This window comes from Opisthorchis viverrini, assembly GCF_000715545.1.
Source record: "Opisthorchis viverrini unplaced genomic scaffold opera_v5_82, whole genome shotgun sequence".
Lineage (NCBI taxonomy): Eukaryota > Metazoa > Platyhelminthes > Trematoda > Opisthorchiida > Opisthorchiidae > Opisthorchis > Opisthorchis viverrini.
In genome coordinates this window covers 301,766-321,069 of record NW_008751738.1, presented here as the reverse complement: position 1 = coordinate 321,069, position 19,304 = coordinate 301,766, and the positions used below count along the sequence as shown (strand labels likewise).

Here is a 19,304-nt window from a genome sequence, read left to right as displayed (position 1 = left end):
ATTGATTTGCAATGAGTGTATTTCCCGAAGACCTGATGTAACTACTGACAATACCGACCTGCGTCGGTTTGAGGTAAGATTAGCGTGCATCCAGTGATTCATCCACCATGAGTTGTCAAGATACAACATTGCACCCGAATGTAAGCGACCTTAGCCCATCTAGCTATGAGTTCACATGAGTCATGACAAATAACGAGGGACACAACCTAAAAGAAATCCATCACTCATCAACGCAGGGAGGGGATCAGCGTAGATGGGAAACAACTTTACGACGATCGACTGTAGAACAAGACTATCCTGACGTACAGCACATTATATAGTCTATAATCGGGGAACGGACGAAGTTAACTAGGACAAAAGTGAGCTTAGCTCCTCCTACAGAAGATTATTCCTCGAGCGGTATTCATTTGCTGATGGTACCGAAGAGGCCATATTTTCGAGGTGACAATCCAATCATGTTGCTTCCCTGTTCAATGCACATCAGTTGCCTATGACAACAGTAGACATGTATTTCAAGAGTCGGGCTTCTACTCCTTCTGTGAAATATCATTGTGAGAATATTGCTTATGCCGATTTACCCGGTAGTCAGTGTTCTATATTAGGCTCTAGCAACTACTTGAGATAGCACGGGATGCGTCGAATCGTTTAGGGACTGCAAAAACTGTTTATGGTATTACAGCGGACAGTAGTAGGATCGCAACTGCCCCATTTGTTACCAGAATTGGCATTGTAGAAAAGCGGATAGACACTGTTACTGGTCTGGATAACCCCTTACGTACAAAAGCTATTTTAAACCGTGTTCTGCAAGCTCACATTTCGCTTGTGTCCGAGAGTGGGATGTAGACCATTCGTTCTGCTGGAATGAGACCAGTGCAAACTCAGCGGGAAACATCGCAATAACTTCATCGGAATCGGCACTTGGTCGACTGAGCTGCACCTTGGACTTAACCGGCTCTCACAAACAAGAACAACTCGGGTGGGTTTCTTGAATGCACCTACCTAAGTCCACACTTAACCAAGTTGCAGACTTTGTGAGTCGCTCCAAACTGCCCAGGGAAATTTAGTCGGCCCCGGAAAGTTCTCTACAGACGGATTCACGTATGTTAAATGAACGCATAGTGAGATAACACAGAGGACACTAAGGGAACGATAAGAGGCTAAGTGGATTCTATTCCACTGAAGTGGAATGGTGATGATGCGAGAGCAAACCAATCAGCTAAGTCAAGCTAAATCTCTGTTGGGTGTGGGCCGAGGGATTTAAGTGTGTTAGAGTGGTTGAACTCGGTGGGGAGCCTACGTGTTTGGGTCCAGCCTAGGGTCTAGTTCCCGTGGTTCGGCTCATTCGATGGTCCCTCTTGAACGTCGTTTGAACCTCCTGTCCGTCTGTGTGGATGAGCTAGTGCTAAGATAGTTGTGTAAGAGAGATGCTGTGACCTTGGGTCGGGTTGGGACTTCCACCCCCCACCCCCATCCCCGTTTTTCGCAAATGATTCTACGTGTATTGACAACCACACAGTCACGTGTCAACTCGGCTTATCTAAGAGCGCTTTCCATACGCTCCCAGTTCCACGCCCTCGATTCTATTCACGCTGTGATGCTTAGTAATTTCCACCGCCTCGGCTATCAGCCGCCGTGGTGTGAATCGCAGACCCTGTCTTAAAACTTCCACATTCTCCAGATCAATTCTATGTCCCGTGTCTAAGGAATGTACCGCCACCGCTGAGTCTTCCCAATACAAGATAAACGGGGTAGGTCAGAAATTGTCTGAAACCTTCGTCCGTTTCTGACACGTACCAGCTCATGCGTTCATGCGGTTTCCTCTCTAGCAGCAGTATAAATTTGTAATAGAACCAGAAGAGATAATCATACTGCAGATGGTAAATGGCTCACGCTGTCGCCCGGAAAGATACCATCGTCCAACTTATATGGTTCGCCACTCCAAGCCTCTAATTTGGGATATTGGCATTTTACTCTCCAAACAAAAACAAGAAAACACAAACTACAGGGGTTCTTCCTTCGAACATATAAGAAAACTTAGGGTGTTGCGACGACAAGTGTGTGCGAGGCGAGAAAACAGTTCGCCAAACAGCATCGACACAGGGCAGTACCATCACGCCCATCGGCTGCAAGAAGAGCTCTGTCTAAACTATCGCAGCGTTTTGATTATCGTATTGTATGGTTACCAAAAACACCAAATGACCGAAATGCTAATTTCCGAGAAGGCGCTAACAATGTGTATTTCACTGAATGTCTCGTAGTTATCCAGTAATTCCCCGTAATCAACATTAGCATGTATATTCATGAGCAACAGACGTGGGACAAATGCAGTGGTAGACGATCGCTAGTGAAGAGGCAATAGTCATGGCATATAATAGCTCCTCTGTGTACCTGCCAAACTCCGTCCAAAAACAGCAAGAAGATGGGTGCCTGTGTTTTCTGATTTCGGGGACCCAGAGAGGCGTTCCGATATCGTTCTGAAAATGGGTGACCAGATCGAATCCATGTGTGTTCGATCAAAGAAGGGAAGCTGGTGAGGAAAATGAATAGAGTACAATGTATGGAAGTAATGCACATCTCCAAAGACGAATGATATGGAATATGATGGATGGGAATGCAGTGAAAATTCGCTACGTGTGTATGAACGCAGAAACCAAAAAGGTGAAGAGGAAAACCAGCACCAGCTACTCAGAAGCAAAAAAGGCCTGCTATTGGATTAGACCTAACCTAACCACCTAGTTCAGCATGACAGTAACCGGGGGTGAGATGTGACTAGAGACATGCCAGGAGGAGGTTTGCGAAAGATTATACGAACTTAGTTGATTCGTCATCGGTTCAGTCTACAGTACACAGTATGGAATCATCATCATATTCGTGCGGTTTTTTTTATAAAAAAAAGTGTGAAAAACAGGTGGATTTCAGTGGATATTTGGGCTATGCAAGAGTATGTCAAGAGTATACCTAAGCGGTGAAATCACCAGTAACTGGTTCAGTGCATCATTATTCAGCTGTAACACCTTTGCAGTACCTAGCTGCCATGCCACCCAAAGGAAACCCGAGGGCTTAGGTACTGCCAGGTTGTCCAAGCCTAGACAGAGGAAATCGATAGGCAGAGGTCGGGTTCGAACCACGGACCTTCCGGGTCAGTAAATCGCGCTTTAACCACTTGAGCAATCGAGCATCAAAGTGCACCAAAGAAATACTAGGGACGGCTTGGAACCACTTGTGTCCCCGAACCCATCGATTACAACCATCAGTGAGAGCAACGTCGGTGCTGCATTCCACGGGAGTTACTTGAAATATCAATAAATTTTGTCGGCTCTGTTTCAGGAAAGCCAAGTTGTCATCCCACAAGCATTCGAACCGAAGAGGTGTCAGACGTTATATAAAAAGCCTGCCCCGAACTTGTCAGTGTATAGGTCGTTGAGAGTGGCTGCAAATCCGAAGGCGGAAAGCACAGAGGCAAGACGGACTGGAAGGAGAACAGGGTGAAGAAAGGTATGAGGCGATGGATGCTCCACAAAATCGTGCTGAACAACATAGACACCAATAGGAGAAGAATTCATCGGCCTCTGACGTTATTAATGGTTGCTATCTCATAGAGCTCCCGAACAAACATCGAGACATTCCGTCAATTGAAATTCCAAAACGGTCTTCATGTGAAAGCTGGTTTATAGGACCGGAGGGGCCTAAAGTTAAGAGCTAGGCTAGAGTAAACGCCTACGCACATCCTGAATTACATAACAACTTACCCTGAAAGAGTCCGGGCGGCGGGATTGAGGATAACTTGAATAAGACCGGCGACGACCAGAGCACGATCGTATCCGTGTTGACTCTGTACAAGCACGAATGAACCACGTAATTTGGCCTCTTCTCGGACAGCATGCGGTTTTTGGGTTCGCGCGGATTTCACTTGCTGATCCTTATAGTTCCGGGTCAATATTAATTGCTCTTGTTGTAACTGTTGTTGAGCAAAAGCATCGCGAGCATCCAACGCTGTCGCTCCGGCAACAGCGGCAGCCAGGGCTTCACGGACCAGAGTGAGCCAAGCACCGATACGGCGCATGTTGTGTGCCATTTGAGGGTTCGTAGCCACGGTAGTTGATGATACTTCTGGAGCAGGTAAACGGTCCATATTGTCACCATCTGAGTCCCAAAACACCCTTGATGCTCCCTCACCATTCAAGGAATCTGAAGGAACTATGGCTCCTGATGGCCCCATAGCCACTGTAGCAAGCGCATTCAATGAGTCAGTCAAAGCACCGGTCGTAAATGCACCGAGGGAGCTTGTCCCGGAACGAGTGGAACGGCCAGGAGCTAAACACACTAAAAAACAGAGTGGGATGCCTTATGAGAGGATACAGAGTGAGGTGAAGTGATGCTGTAGTGCTGTGGTTTTATTGAATCGATGCGTCAATCCAGAAGAAAATATGCTAGGGGTATAACGATCTGGCAGATACATGTAATATCACGTCTGAGATATCGGAAAACGATGAACCGACATCTCTGCGGGTTAGTATATAGCAGCAAAAAACAACTCCATTGATCGTTTGGAAATTAAAACCTTGAGTAGCTAACCTTCGATTAACTTTCGGAATACTGTGTTGACCTGGGTTGGAGCTTCCATCGACCGACAGATTCTTCGCCACTGCGGGTAGTTAGGTTCGGATTCAGCGGCGACCACTGAAGAGCAAGCAATAGTGACAAATGCAGAGGATATAAATTCGGCGGTTAGTATGACGAAGTGTTGGTCTAGAGCGTAAGATCATCGGTCACATCTGGTCGAGTTACGTTGGGGCTGAACCTCAAAGGCGAATAAAAGAAATGAAATCCGACATTGGCATTTTGCCACCTCTGAAGAGACCACGTATGTGGGTCATTTCAAGCGCCTCAAAGGTCCTGGTCACTTTTAGAGACCTATCGCGTTTCAAGAGCAGAGACGCAAAAGAGTTCTGAGGAGTGGAGTAGGAGTGTCAGCAAAGGTCTAAGTTTACAGTAGCTTTTCTGTCTTTTCTCAAAAACGTCAAAACGCCGCGCCTGTCACAGGTAAATTGGGCACAAAATAAACCATCCAATATAGAAAACACTGCTTACCTTGTGAAGTATTCTTCTTAACGTTAGGCTGGTCACGTACATCCAGAATAGCTCCCCGATATCGATCCGGTAAAATGGCAGCCAGCAGCTGTTCATCTGCCCGACAACGATTTCCAGTTGAGAAAACTGGCGCAGACGAGCTGTTTGGTGAAAGGACGGGTCCTCCCCCCAGAGTTGCGTGCTGGGGACTTCCAACAACTGATGGACTCTTACTCGCATTAGATGTTAGATTCGCTGCCGGATAGGATGTCGGAGATTGAAAGACGGGTTCACTAGAGATTAAAAGGGCTGTCTGGACGGAAACGGGAGACAAGGATCAAAGCTAGTACGGGTGAATTTGTGTGGTTCCATTCTACTGCTAGATTTATGAGTAAATTACTTACATGTCTGGGAACATGGTAGTAGACCAGCGTAGGAAAGCGGCCGCCTCGGCGAAAACCGGCACTTTCTCGAATCAAAGCATCTGTGATGTCTGTTGGTACAATCGTGTCACGGGCATAAGAGGAACATATCTGCCAAAGCAAAAAGGAGAGGTAGTAGGAAGTCGGAGGGTTTATAGGTTCGAGAAGCCATCAAGAAGGGCTGAATCTACCAGGAAGCAAGAATTCAACAAACTCATAAGATTCAGTTGAGTCTCTCGTGAAAACCAAATTGATTTGCAAATGAGTGTATTTCTCGAAAACAGTCCAATTTGGGTTCAAGTAGAACATAAGGTTGACGGAAACTCGGGGACTGCGCCTACCTGATGAGCCCCAAGAGGGGAGAAACCGGTCGTGGGTTGTCGAAGAGTTTTCGGCAACCCTGTGAGTAGTTTCCTTTATGAAAACTCATGCGCTATTCCAGTGTTGCCGGAAGATAGTAAAACCTAGATCCAAAAATGCGCTATTCGAGTGTTGCCGGAAGATAGTAAAACCTAGATCCAAAAGACCGCTTGCACAAAGTTTCAAAGAGAAACGGATTTGGACTGGTTCGATGAGGCGTAATTTTACGAGAAAGGGCCAAAAAGGAGCGATTTTATGGGATCCATGGGGTCCAAATGAGCCATATCACAACGTTCCATATTCCCGAACACACGGGAACATAGTACTTAGAAAGTTTGATACAAGTGATAAACTGTCGCAATCTGATGCCCTATCCATCACATCGAGATGTTAAAAGGTTCAACTTCGTTAAAACAGGTAGAGGTGTCAAATACCTATACAGAGTGAAAGGAACAAGGACATAGGACATGAAAATACTTGGAAAGCAATTGGTCAGTTTCAAAACAAATAGTTGCACTAAGACATAAGTTATTTAAACTGACAAGGAGAAGAACAGAAGCTGTGATGGAGGTGGCTTAGCTTCTCCACTAGCAATAAGTTAGTGCCATCTAAACAAATCAAGGGACAAATAAGGAAAAATATAAGTTGTAAAGTGGACAAGCTTTGAGGCCATAAACCTTGTGGCCAACAACGCAATGCACACAGTTGGATGGTATTTCAGGGCAATATCATTTCTGCGAAGAAAACCGCGTGCGGATTTTTTCATTCCAGCATCACGTCTGACTTCATGCTACGCACGACACGACAAGTAGACGACCGATAAATCTTGACTAAGTAGTCAGACAGAGATTATCGAGGTAGCCGCCAGTACTTCGAATTTCACGGTTCTGACATTCGTTCGAAAGACGAAATAATAAAAAAAACCATTCAGTAGAATGTTGTTGTTCAAAGTATCAACCGGGAGATAAGGGGCGTGATGCGAGTCGGCTTCGTTTGTTGGTGGTTCATCTGTAACGGTGTTACATTGTGATTAAAGAGAACAAACTAACACGTTAGCTTGCAAAAGGCGTCTACTCGTTGTACCAGTGAAGCCGGGAAGGTTAACGGAGTTATTGAAAGCTATCCAGTGGAACCGAGATTGGTTCACTGGATAGTAGGACAACGGCTGAGCAGTTCCGATTAGCACAGAGCGTTACTGCGAGAGATCAGGCAACTACGGGCACAACGAACGCTGCATTACCTTTATATACGAAACAGCCAAATTTCACACCAACTTTAGTTGAGTATTCTGAACCGTAAATTTTACTGACGCGTGCATTACTGGTTCACATCGACAATGCGATCGAACCAAGTGATAGACAGTGAAGAGCTGGTGAATCCAAAGCATATCAGTAGGTTTAATAGTGGTCACCTCCTTATGCAATCGTTCTGGTTAGTCAGAAGAGAACTGAAAGCTACAAGCATGAGGTTCACTCCAGTTGGGTTGCACGCCAATAAACTGTGTGCGAAAATTCTGTCCAAAGAACTTGGTGAGTCGACGCTGATTCGAATGAGATCTAGACATCCGGCAAGGGTCATAACCACAGGAAACTGATTACTTGGAAATTCTTGTAACGAAGCAGGAAAAGTTACGGCGTAGATTTCAAAAACAGGGAGACATGGCTTTAAGGTCAAGAACCAATGAAATTGCGACGTCAGCTGGGACGTAGTTGCCGACGTGGACACTACTGAGTAGCACTCATCAATTCTGGTGTATAGACCGGGAGGTACGAATGCCCAACACCCAATCGACTGTAAACACAGTTGCCACACAACCTCGAGAGTGTTCTAATCCAATTTGAATTCCTTCCAAATTGCCAGCACCCAGCACCTTGATAACACAGATTGCGGGTACAGGCATTGGTTGCCGTACTGGCTTTTCAAATCGGAAAACGCAAACGTCTGAGAAAATGCAGGAAACAAAGCCATTTGAACACACCTAAATTTATGGTAGTTGTGTTCCAAAATACAATGGTGTGTACGTCGATACAACGAGGTTAACAAATACTGACCGAATAATTTTCATTGGCTCTGGATACGCGCCACTTCTCTGTTGCTAACGCCTCCGCCAGATCGGAACGACTATCGATTGCAGCAGATTTGTTCTGAGCACCAGGAAATTTTTCTCCGTAGAAGAATGGATATTGCAGACCAACATCTGAAAAAGATGTTTGCATCTTGCTATATGGGGATCGGTTGGAACTAAACAAGCGGTTATGGTTTCCTAGCAAATTCGCACGCGTCTCGCTTGATTTCCAAGTCAATAAATAAGTTTTTAAGAGCTCTTTTTTCTCTCAGCTGCAACACCATTCCGGTGCCTAGCTGCCATGCTACCCGAACGAAGCACCAGGGCTGGGATACTGCCAGGTTGTCCAAGCCTAGACAGGGGAAGTCAAGGGGCAAAGGTCGGGTTCGAACCACGAGCCTTTGCCTCTCGATTTCCCCCGTCTAGGCTTGGGCAACCTGGCAGTATGCCAGCCCTCGTGCTTCCTTCGGGTAGCATGGCAGCTAGGCACCGGAAGGGTATTACATCTGAGAGAAAAAATAGCCCCTAAAAACCTATTTATTGACTGGGCTCTACTAGACATTGAACAAAAAGTACACTGCTGGTGGGAGGAAAATCTCGTGTAACTGTACAATTCATTGCACGGCCCATGTAACTTTCACGCCGACGATTAACGTATCCTCCCAATGCAGCATCTTATGATGTAGTCGTGACGGCTTCGTGAAAATAGTACGAATCCACTCCAGATAATGACGGGAAGAAGGTCACGTCACGATCAAACACTCAGTATTTGGCCAAGTTAAGACCTGAGGGTAGGCTCAAAATGAGCTACCTTTGGGGGTGGGAAAACTTCTAGATCTTCATCCCACTTGGCCTTGAATTCCGGCATGACTGCACTTACGTGGCATAATGTATTGTGCACAAAAGTTAATCAATCAATCAAGTCAGCCAATTACTTAATCAAACAATTTATCTATCTATCTATCGTTCAGCTATAAAACGCTTCCGGTGCCTAGCTGCCACGCTATCCGAAGGCTAAGATACCGTCAGGCTGCCCAAACATGGACATGAGCAATCGAAGTGCGGTAGAGTTCAAACCGCGGACGTTCCGGTCAGCAAGTTTGCGTGTTAACCACTGAGCTGTTTACTTCCCGGCATCTACAGGAGCTGTTCTATGAACACTCATAGCAGCTTGTGATCCTCAACAAAGGACGGTAGACGGATGTGTGATAGTTACCGCGGAATTGGTCTTATGGATAATGCTATCGAAAATTTTCGCGTCCATTCTGCAACAACATCTTTTCCGAACACCGGGTACACACATATGGCTAAAGAAGCTGTGGGAACCAAATATTCTCTTTGCACATCGGTTCAAATTCATGCAGCCTATCACAATATGCTTCATCAGCTTTTGATCCGCGTTTGATTCGATTAATCGTGAGTCACGTTGGACACTTCACCCACTAAATGGTGTCCCCGCGAAGCCAGTAAGCCTAATCACGACCTATTACCACCTGGTGATAGCTGGGGTCCGTGTACACCACAAGGAGACTAAAGAGTTCGAGAATGAGCCTGGTGTACGACAAATCTGTCCATCTTCGCCTATACTCTCTAACGTTGCGATCGATTGTTGCTTCAAACGGTAATTCAACGGATAGTCTAGCGTCCAACCTGACATGAAACAGGTTTTTGAGTGATAACTTGACAGAACTCCAATATGCATCAAATAATCTGACTAACTACGCAGCATTAGTAGGATTGGAAATGAACAAGTCCAAGACCAAGTTCTTCTCCACCTGCACCGACGTGCCTGCCCAGTCCCCCAAGTTGCCGACTTCAGATACCCCGGCCAACCGGCAGGCCACAGAAGACAAAGTGGACGGTGGGTCAACAGTGTCAGGCAAGCCTTCTAGGATTGAACTTCCTCTTGCGAAAAAGAACTAAGGTTAGTTTACATAACCATCCATCCGGTCCTGATTAACATTCGCGGAACATGAATTCTGTGAGTACATGATACCCGAAGGCTGGAGGTTTCTGACGATTCATGTCTCTAAGGCATAGGGAGAATTTGCTAACTACAGACATCTCAGGATGAAAACCGAAAACGTTATCACGACCTACCATACCTACCTTAACTCCACCAGGGAGGTGTCCTCAATGGAAGGCAGTTGAATGGACGATGCTGATGTCACCCACAAAACCTTAATCTAAAACAAGGTTTAATCCTGGATCGGTCAGTGGGTGGAGGCCTGATCAACAGTTTCCTGTTCTCCCAGGTTGGGGGTCGGAATATGTACCATGACTGGCCCCTTAAAGATGTAGATCGTTCTGGAGGTATTAGGCCAGCCACCATTGCCTTATGGCTAGGCTTTTGAGCCACAGGATTTGGCTCAGCACTCTAATCGTCCTCCTGTCTAGACCTGGGTATCCGGTCCACGTAAACCATGAGTCGCACAATTGCAGATAACCTCATGTTATACTGCCATCACCCGGAGCCATCAGCCGAACTGCCTTTACTTGTTGCATACAACAGGGCGGATGGGTGAAAACAGGCTACTGCCGATGCCAAGTGCACAGTTGTCTTCAAAGAGAATCGCGACGCACGGGCAATGACAGACGCCTGTCTTTATGCAACACTAGATTCCGAGGCAATCAAAGCTGCTTGGCCACATGCTGTCCCGATTGGATCGAACCTTGAATAAACGGACCACATCGTCATTCACTATAGGTAGCGCGGATCAATCGCTGACTGTCGCTATTTCTGGAATAACTACGTGGATTCCGGTCTCGTACTTCTCTGTTACTGCTTCATACAGATCGGACTCCTGTATTGTACATTTTGCGTTCGACAGCCAAGCTGATGTCACGTCGGTGCCACAAATGTCGGATGTTAGAAAACGCTGCCTTGGTCTTTCCTATTCGGGAATTGATTTCGTCCTTCGTCAGTCCGCCAGGACTTATGTAACTGTATGAATACATTGATCAGTTTACCCATAAGCATGAGGTCTGGGTTCGATCCCACCAAATCTTTCAGCAATCCATACCAAACTAGGCAGTAGAATTACCTGTTTTTTTTAAAAAATAAACTGCATTCCCAAACGATCCGATCCAAGGAGAGAAATACCATCAGCGTACTCAATATCCGTGAGCATTCCGATCCCAGAAGTGCCAGAGGCAGGTAAATTAGATTCAAGCAGTACATCGATTGTGAAGATAAAGAGAAAAGGCTACTGAAAACACCCCTGTCTGACACCAAAGAATGGGGCGTAATCAGGAGAGGATTTACCGCAGACACGTATGCGCCCACGGGGGAGGCGTCTAAAGCCTTTATGAGGCAACAATTTAGAAGGGACGCATTTCATGGCCAGACATTGCCACAGTGTCTGACAAACAACGGAGTCAAAATCGGATCGAAGATCCAGAAAGACTATTTTGGTTGATCGTTGGAAGGAGAGATGCAGCTCCAGTACTTGTAGCAAAGTGAAAATATGACCTATGCAATCCCGACCAGGACGAAATACAGCTTGATTCTCGCGAATCCGGTTCCTACGATGATGGATCAACTACCTAGGACAATATCGTAGACCACCTTGGAGGCTATGTCCACTAGATTAATACTCCGGTGACCTTTGCATGATGTTTTGTATCTTTTTGAAAGTGCGAATCAAAACGAGGCGCTCCGTTTTACCGGTATTCCTCTCGCATTTCACATGCTTTGGATTAATGCCTCGAGAAACTGCCCACCTTCTTTCGTGTGGATCAGGTGCTTTCTGTGCTGAATCAATGAAAGGCACTCTGCACTTCCGTTGTCAATGGTATCGTCGTTCCACTGGGGATCGTTTGGCCCTTTCAGACGTTGGGTTGATGGGGATCAGCCCATTGTTCGAGACGACGTTTCTGTGGATGAGTTGAGATTCTATTATTTTCGGAGAACCTTTCACTCTCACACCCTCCTCGGATCAGTTGACCGGTGTCATGACTATAAAAAACCATACTTTTCATATACCATTAACTGGTCATTTTTATTCTATATTTTCAGCTCACGTACTATCGTCGTTGGACGATTAAGTCGTACATGACGTCCTCCTATTGTCTTCTTTGCAATCTCGACCTCCGCAACAATCTGATCGTCGAATAAAGAAATGGATCATATTCACCGACCTACGGTCTTTGATGCTGATCGTCATTCACCAGACGGTACAAAGCGATGGACTCATCGGTCCCGTACCTCCATAGCTTACATTAGCTCTATCAAGGTTGAAGGTCCAAACAAATTTAAAACTCTCATGCGTCACATTGGCCATACAGTGTGACTTTCCTGCAAAATATAGCGACTGTGATTCTGCGATAACCGTGCTGGGAAAAAATTCACATTCGCTCGAAAAATATAGTGTATCCTCGCCACTTCTTAGCTACATAAAGATAACGCGCGACTTACCAACACTAGCTAGAGCCTCTATTGAGCACAACAGGGCTCGAGCTTCGTTTCCATTGAGAACTGTGAGTTCGTAGATGCAAAAGCTTTTCGTCTGAAGCGACAACGTATGTCCATTCAAGCCGGATTGAGGATACCTGCGCTCGGCCACTGTGTCAAGAAGTCGGACCCCATCAATGGCTTTATAGGGTAGCTAAAACGGAAGACATAGGACTGCTTTAGATATGGAAGAAAGCAAACGATTATCTAGCGTGAACAAGTTACCTGAATAAAAACGCCAGCTCGAGTCACCAGTAATCGCTAATCACAGCAAGCCAAATGAGAAACGACGGAAGCAGAATGATCACACAGTACAAAACTATTCAGGAGTCAGCAGCGCTCGATTCTGCCAGCATATTATGGGGGCAGTCGGAAGTACCACCCATCTGTTGCCTGAGTATGTATAATGATAAAGAGCCAATGAGATTGTTTAATGCTGATCGAAAACGATTCACCCCAGTGTTAAACAATGATAGAAATGCTGCATGACAAGTGTATTCGTGAACACCCCATCACAACTAAACTATGATCTTTGTAGCAAGCTTAGCTCGTGAAAAGGCCCCGTTCGACCACGTCACTCTACATGCAACCACACAACAGTGGTGGACAAACCATTGTCCTTGCGGCAGAACTCACTACCAAGTCAGTTCGCTTCATGGAAAACAAGCCTGAAGTCCGAAAGAGGACCACCACAGGTTTGCAACCGAAAAAACATCATTAGATCGAAAGTTGAGGAAAGAAATGGAAACGGAGCTGTTATATATTTGCTCTGTTTTTCAAACGTTTCATCATTTATTGCTAAATCACTTTCTTCCGTTTTCAGCTCTCAGTGTCAAAGTTTTGGATGAATAAAGCCTAGCTATCGGGCCCTCAGTCTTTTCCATTGTCATTCTGATTGTCGACCATCGTGGTACACAACAATTTATTCATCCAAAAAAGTCTTCTTCGAACAATGGATCGATTCTTACGTCCTGAACGATTCGATACCGACCCCAATACTCAAGACTCGGCAGATACCTGGGAGCATTGGTTTTGTACTTTCACAAACTTCCTAGAGTCAATCGGTTCTCATTCACCAGATAAACTGAAAACCTTGTTTACTTACGTTTCCCCTAGTGTTTACCGATTCATCAAAGACTGCAAAAACTACGAATCAGCCATCGAAACCTTGCGAGAAATTTACGTACAGCCGAAAAATGAAGTTTTTGCACGGCATCTTTTAAACACTTGTAAACAGGACGGAGCTCAGAACCTTGATCAGTTTGTGCAGAAGCTTCGCAGTTTATTGCCAGACTGCCGCTTTACAGCCGTCAGTGCAGAACAGCATACCGATGAAGCGTTGCGAGATGCGTTTATTAGCGGACTTTATTCCAATACTATACGCCAGAGACTGCTGGAACATAAGTCGCTGGATTTTAAAACCGCGTACGACCATGCAAAGTCCCTCGAACTAGCGCAAAAACAGTCGTTGTCGTTTTTGCCGAACACTCAACTTCCCTGTGCCACCGTATCGAACGACCCGCCAAAGTCCCCACGTTCTCAAACGTCATCGCACGAGCAGGCGACTGCTGCCAGTGTGGGGTCTTCATGTTTCTTCTGTGGCTATGCTCGTCACCCGAGATATAAATGCCCCGCTAAAGATGCGACCTGCAAAAACTGTGGGAAGAAAGGGCATTTTCAAAAGGTATGCAGATCTACTGGTCCGCGGAACACCTTATCTGTTTTAAGTACGCTATCTTGCGTCACTGCAGCAGCTCCCGAGTGTCTAAAAGAAGCAGTCACCGATGTGAAAGTCAATGGCGTCCCGCTTCGAGCTCTTGGTGATACTGGTAGCTCAGAAAGTCTCACTTCCGAAAAGGTAGTCCGTCGTAACAGGTAGCTCAGTCTCACTTCCGAAAAGGTAGTCCGTCGTAACAAGTGGTCCGTGCTACCATCGTCATCTGAGATAACTTTGGCATCTATCCATCCAAAAAGCTTTACTCTTGGACATTGCTTTTTAACGTTGCAAGTTTTCAAGTTTTCAGTATTACATGACCTCTGTGCAGATATTTTCCTAGGACATGACTTTCTTAAGCTTCATAAGTCCCTGGAAATCCCATTCAACGGTGACAAACCTTCTTTTTCCCTTTGTGGTCTAATTGCTGCCAAAATTGAACCTCCCACTTTGTTCGAGCATATTAAACCAAGGTGTAAGCCAATCGCCATAAAGTCCAGGCGACATTCTGCAGACGACGAGGCCTTCATTGCTTCTGAAGTAAAGTGTTTACTTGACCAACACATCATTGAACCCTCGAAGTCCCCATGGAGAGCGCAAGTGCTCGTCACGACAAATGAACGACAGAAGAAGCGAATGGTGGTTGACTATAGTCAAACTATAAACCGATTTACGCAACTAGACGCTTATCCGCTCCCCAGACTTGAAGATTTAAGTACTAAAATAGCTCAATATCGTATTTTCAGCACGCTTGATCTTGAAAGTGCGTATTATCAGATACCCATTAAAGAAAGCGACAGAATCTACACGGCTTTTGAGGCTTGCAACAACCTCTATCAGTTCCGTCGAATACCTTTCGGAGTAACGAATGGGGTAGCCTGTTTTCAAAGGGTAATGGATGACATAATACGCGCCGAACAACTTACCGGGACATATGCGTATGTGGATAATGTTACCATTTGTGGAAAGAATCAAGAAGAACATGATCGAAACCTCCAGCTTTTCCTCACCGTAGCACAAAAGTACGGCCTTCAGTTAAATCACGATAAAAGCACGATTTCCACCACTAAGCTCAGACTCCTCGGCTATGAAATTACTGAAGGTATCATCAAACCAGACCCTGAACGCTTCAAGGTATTGCAAGAACTGCCCGTTCCGAACGACATCAAGTCTCAACAACGAGTGGTAGGATTGTTCGCGTACTATTCTCGTTGGATAAGCCGTTTCTCGGATAAGATCTACCCAATCACTCACAATACAACCTTTCCTGTCCCTGAATCTGTTATAAAAGCATTTGAAAGTTTGAAAAAGGAGTTGATGGATGCAGCCTTGGTCACTATCGACCCGAGAATACCTTTGGTGCTCGAAACTGATGCATCTGATGTCGCGATTTCTGCTACACTCAATCAAGATGGCAGACCGGTCGCATTCTTCTCACGTACACTGTCTGCCAGCGAAAAACACCATTCCGCTATTGAGAAAGAAGCTTGCGCAATTGTCGAAGCAGTGCGCAAATGGAGGCATTACCTACTCGGGACCCATTTCAAAATTATAACTGATCAGCGATCCGTTGCATTCATGTACTCAACACAACAAAAAGGGAAAATAAAAAATGACAAAATCCAACGGTGGCGGATGGAGTTATCGCCTTTTTCTTTTGACGTTACCTACAGACCAGGCATAGAAAACAAAGCTGCTGACACGCTTTCTCGAAGTGTCTGTGCGAACACTTCATCTAACCTGGATCTAAAACGCTTACACACAACCCTGTGTCATCCTGGAGCAACACGCATGATGCATTTCGTTCGTGCCAAGAATCTACCATTCTCCCTAGAGGATATCCGACTCGTCATTAAGCAGTGTCAAGTGTGTGCGGAACTAAAACCACGTTTCTTCAAGTCATCTGGCGGTACCCTCATTAAAGCCACACAAACGTTTGAACGCTTAAGCATTGACTTTAAGGGACCACTGCCTTCGACGACTCGAAACAAATATCTACTGACGATCGTAGACGAATATTCCCGTTTTCCGTTCGCCTATGCATGTCCAGATATCAGTTCGTCTACGGTGATATCATGCCTTGTGCCACTGTTCGCCACATTTGGCCTGCCAAGTTTCGTGCATTCGGATCGTGGCTCATCATTCATTTCGGATGAGATCAAACGATTTCTTCATGAAAAAGGTGTAGCCACCAGTCGGACCACTCCATATAACCCAAGGGGGAACGGCCAGGTGGAAAGATTGAATGGAACTTTGTGGAAGGCTATTACGCTTTCATTACGATCAAAGGGTCTTCACATCAGTCACTGGGAAACCGTTTTACAAGACGCTCTCCACTCGATTCGTTCTTTGTTGTGCACGGCCACCAATGCCACTCCACACGAGCGGATGTTTCATCACAATCGAAAATCCGCAGTCGGTACGTCCTTGCCACAGTGGTTGCTTTCGCCAGGACCAGTTCTGATGCGGCGAAACACACGATCTTCAAAGTACGACCCCCTAGTCGAAGAGGTTGAGCTCCTGGAATGTAACCCTGAGTATGCATATGTCAGACACTCTAACGGCATGGAAGAAACGGTCTCCCTACGTCACCTGGCCCCTTCAGCAGATTTCGGATGTGCTCCAGCATCCGAACAGCAGCAACCGGAGTCCAACGCTGATTCATTTATTAAGCCGGAACTATCTGACTCTGCTTCGGAAAGTGAAATGTCGAATTTTTCTGAACACCCACTGGTTATACAACAACAGCGGACACGGCCGTATGTCCTGCGCAACAGAGAGGCCTCACATTATTCAATTATAAATTAAACTCTTGAGAACTTTCATCTCTGCGGGGGGTGAATGTTGTATATTTGCTCCGTTTTTCAAACGTTTCACCATTTATTGCTAAATCACTTTCTTCCGTTTTCAGCTCTCAGTGTCAAAGTTTTGGATGAACAAAACCTAGCTTTCGGGCCCTCAGTCTTTTCCATTGTCATTCTGATTGTCGTTGCACTCCGACCCTCGTCGTACACAACAGGAGCAGATGAGCTACGCATGGAATTGAAATGAACCGATATATTTTCCTCTCAAAAAAATCATATCAGGTGGTTCAGCTGCAGCACTCTGTCGACGTGCAGCTTCCAGACAGCTTCCAGATAGCTTCCAGTCTCTGTATTTAAAAGTGTTAGGTTGCCCAAACCTAACAAATAACCAGGACGGTATCAGATTAGCCTCAAACCTTCCGATCAACCGCTGAGCTATCTTATAAAACAGCTGTTTCAGGGAAGCATGAATAAAATAGATAATAAACGTTCAGCTGTAACACCCTGCTGGTGCCATACTACCCGAAAGAAGCACGAGGGCTAGGATACTGTCAGGTTACCCAAGCCTAGATAGGAGAAGTCAAGAGGCAGGGGTCGGGTTCGAACGACGGACCTACCGGTCAGTAAAATCGCGCTCTAATCACTACAGCCATCTCAGGAAAACATTAGAAAATGGTCGTTAAAAAGCACCATTTTGCAGTATATGACTAATGTTCTCCTTGTTTCATTGTTTATCAATAAACTCCCTGTCTATGTCATTTCAAATCAGGCGTAAATCAGGTCTCTGAGAACGCTGAATTTCTTTCACGTTACCAGATCTCTCTCTGTCTCAGCTACTACTTAACTAAAGGTCCCGATTCGCCTCATGATGAAATACTGGTAGGATGACTGAAGTGATTCCCCTTGTCGTAGTATCCACTCCATGACCAATAACAGATGGCTGTACGCTTCGCTGCCTCCCTTACTCTGGCCTATTACTCCAATCAACTATCCATCAATGGTATGTTGTCCTCCTTCTTTTATTCCGTGTTACTACTACGGATAACGTTCTTATGAACTCGTTTTGTCCGTCCCACCCTGTTCGTCACTCACTCATGTAACTAGCCTTTTCACTCCCCCACACGCACCACGTGATGATACCCGAAGAAGTGCATGGTTTTTGCCTTTTCTGTTTCTCAACGGAGATTCCATCCTGTAAGTGAGGTTGATCAATGCTGAAAAGCCGGGAAGCACTGTACAGCTACCTCATCTTTATTCAAAATCATCAGCAGTGCATATTTCACGAAACTCAGGCAGTTTTGAGCCCCCGAACCGATCGGCCAAGAAAGGCTGATCAGCAGTGGGAGTAACTCGCCCTTAGACAGGATAAAGCGCCACTCATCCCCCAATCACAGAATATATATCACATGTTCGCATGTTGACTGACTCTTTTTATCCAGAATCACACTACTCTACACTTCCTGTTCCTCCTCAAAATCTCCAGTCGTTCAACACCCAGGTTTATGAATGACCCTCCTACTCCCTTCTGACACTAGCTTATGTGTGATCACTAGCCACCGTGTACTATAAACGTCTGGATGTGCTACCTCATGTTTTGCTACATTCTTCCACTTCTTTTAGAGATGTCAAATCTGAGATATCGTTCCCTCAGCGAGTAATAAAGTGATTCGCCTTGTGAATAAGACAGGAGTTAATAGAACGTTTGGGTTGCATCAAATAGTGTCCCCATAAGAAACAACACATTATCCCTGAGAATATTCGTCGAGAGGGATGCCCCCAAACGAACGCTGTCGAAGACGATAACTCACGACATAGTAACTTACCGAGAAGTCCTCACCATCAGAGATGAACAGTAATTGATGGTTTGTGAGTGCCAACTTTTTTGAAACAATTGAGAAATTCGGTCCACAGAGTCGACAACCGTTGATGTTATTCACTCGGATTAGACTAGCTAACTCCATGTGCGGTGGCTAAAGAGGCAAGATAATGAAAAACTGCCATGATAAAGAGATTATCCAGGTTTAGACGGAATTCACAAAAAAGTCAGTGCTGGGAACCGCATCTAACCCATGGTCCTCCCAACACCCAACTTATTGCCTAGACCTTGCATACAAGAAAACCCACTGATTAAGGACAACGAATTTGTTCACAAGGTTTAGTTCATTTTTGTGTCATGCACTCGAGTGCGTTGGATGAAGTTGACAACTTCGACAACCAAGGTCAATGGCATGACGAAAGGACAGCAACGGCTCAACGATTCATCAAGCACTTCGATTTTTGGTGATATACATTTGAATTCCCAGAGGCTTATTGAGTAGTAGGATATGTCGCTTAAATGAAGAAAAGATCTCCTTTTGAGGGACACTGCGTCATTATGTGGCAGATTTGTGTATTTGGCGACCTCTTTTATTCAGTA

At 45.5% G+C, this 19,304-nt stretch overlaps 1 protein-coding gene across 1 annotated transcript in view; it reads right to left on the bottom strand.

Moving 5' to 3' along the window:
• The window catches only part of T265_04761 (hypothetical protein), a gene marked incomplete at both ends in the record, with an annotated part of 27,886 nt that extends 8,829 nt beyond the window's left edge, over nucleotides 1-19,057 (bottom strand). The window contains 8 exons of the mRNA XM_009169586.1: nucleotides 2,389-2,527; nucleotides 3,750-4,323; nucleotides 4,576-4,749; nucleotides 5,092-5,383; nucleotides 5,475-5,603; nucleotides 7,904-8,049; nucleotides 12,335-12,524; nucleotides 18,712-19,057. Of these exons, the coding sequence (XP_009167850.1) occupies nucleotides 2,389-2,527; nucleotides 3,750-4,323; nucleotides 4,576-4,749; nucleotides 5,092-5,383; nucleotides 5,475-5,603; nucleotides 7,904-8,049; nucleotides 12,335-12,524; nucleotides 18,712-18,849 (1,782 nt within the window). The remainder of the gene's footprint in view (nucleotides 1-2,388; nucleotides 2,528-3,749; nucleotides 4,324-4,575; nucleotides 4,750-5,091; nucleotides 5,384-5,474; nucleotides 5,604-7,903; nucleotides 8,050-12,334; nucleotides 12,525-18,711) is intronic.
• Between the last annotated feature and the right edge of the window lie 247 nt (nucleotides 19,058-19,304).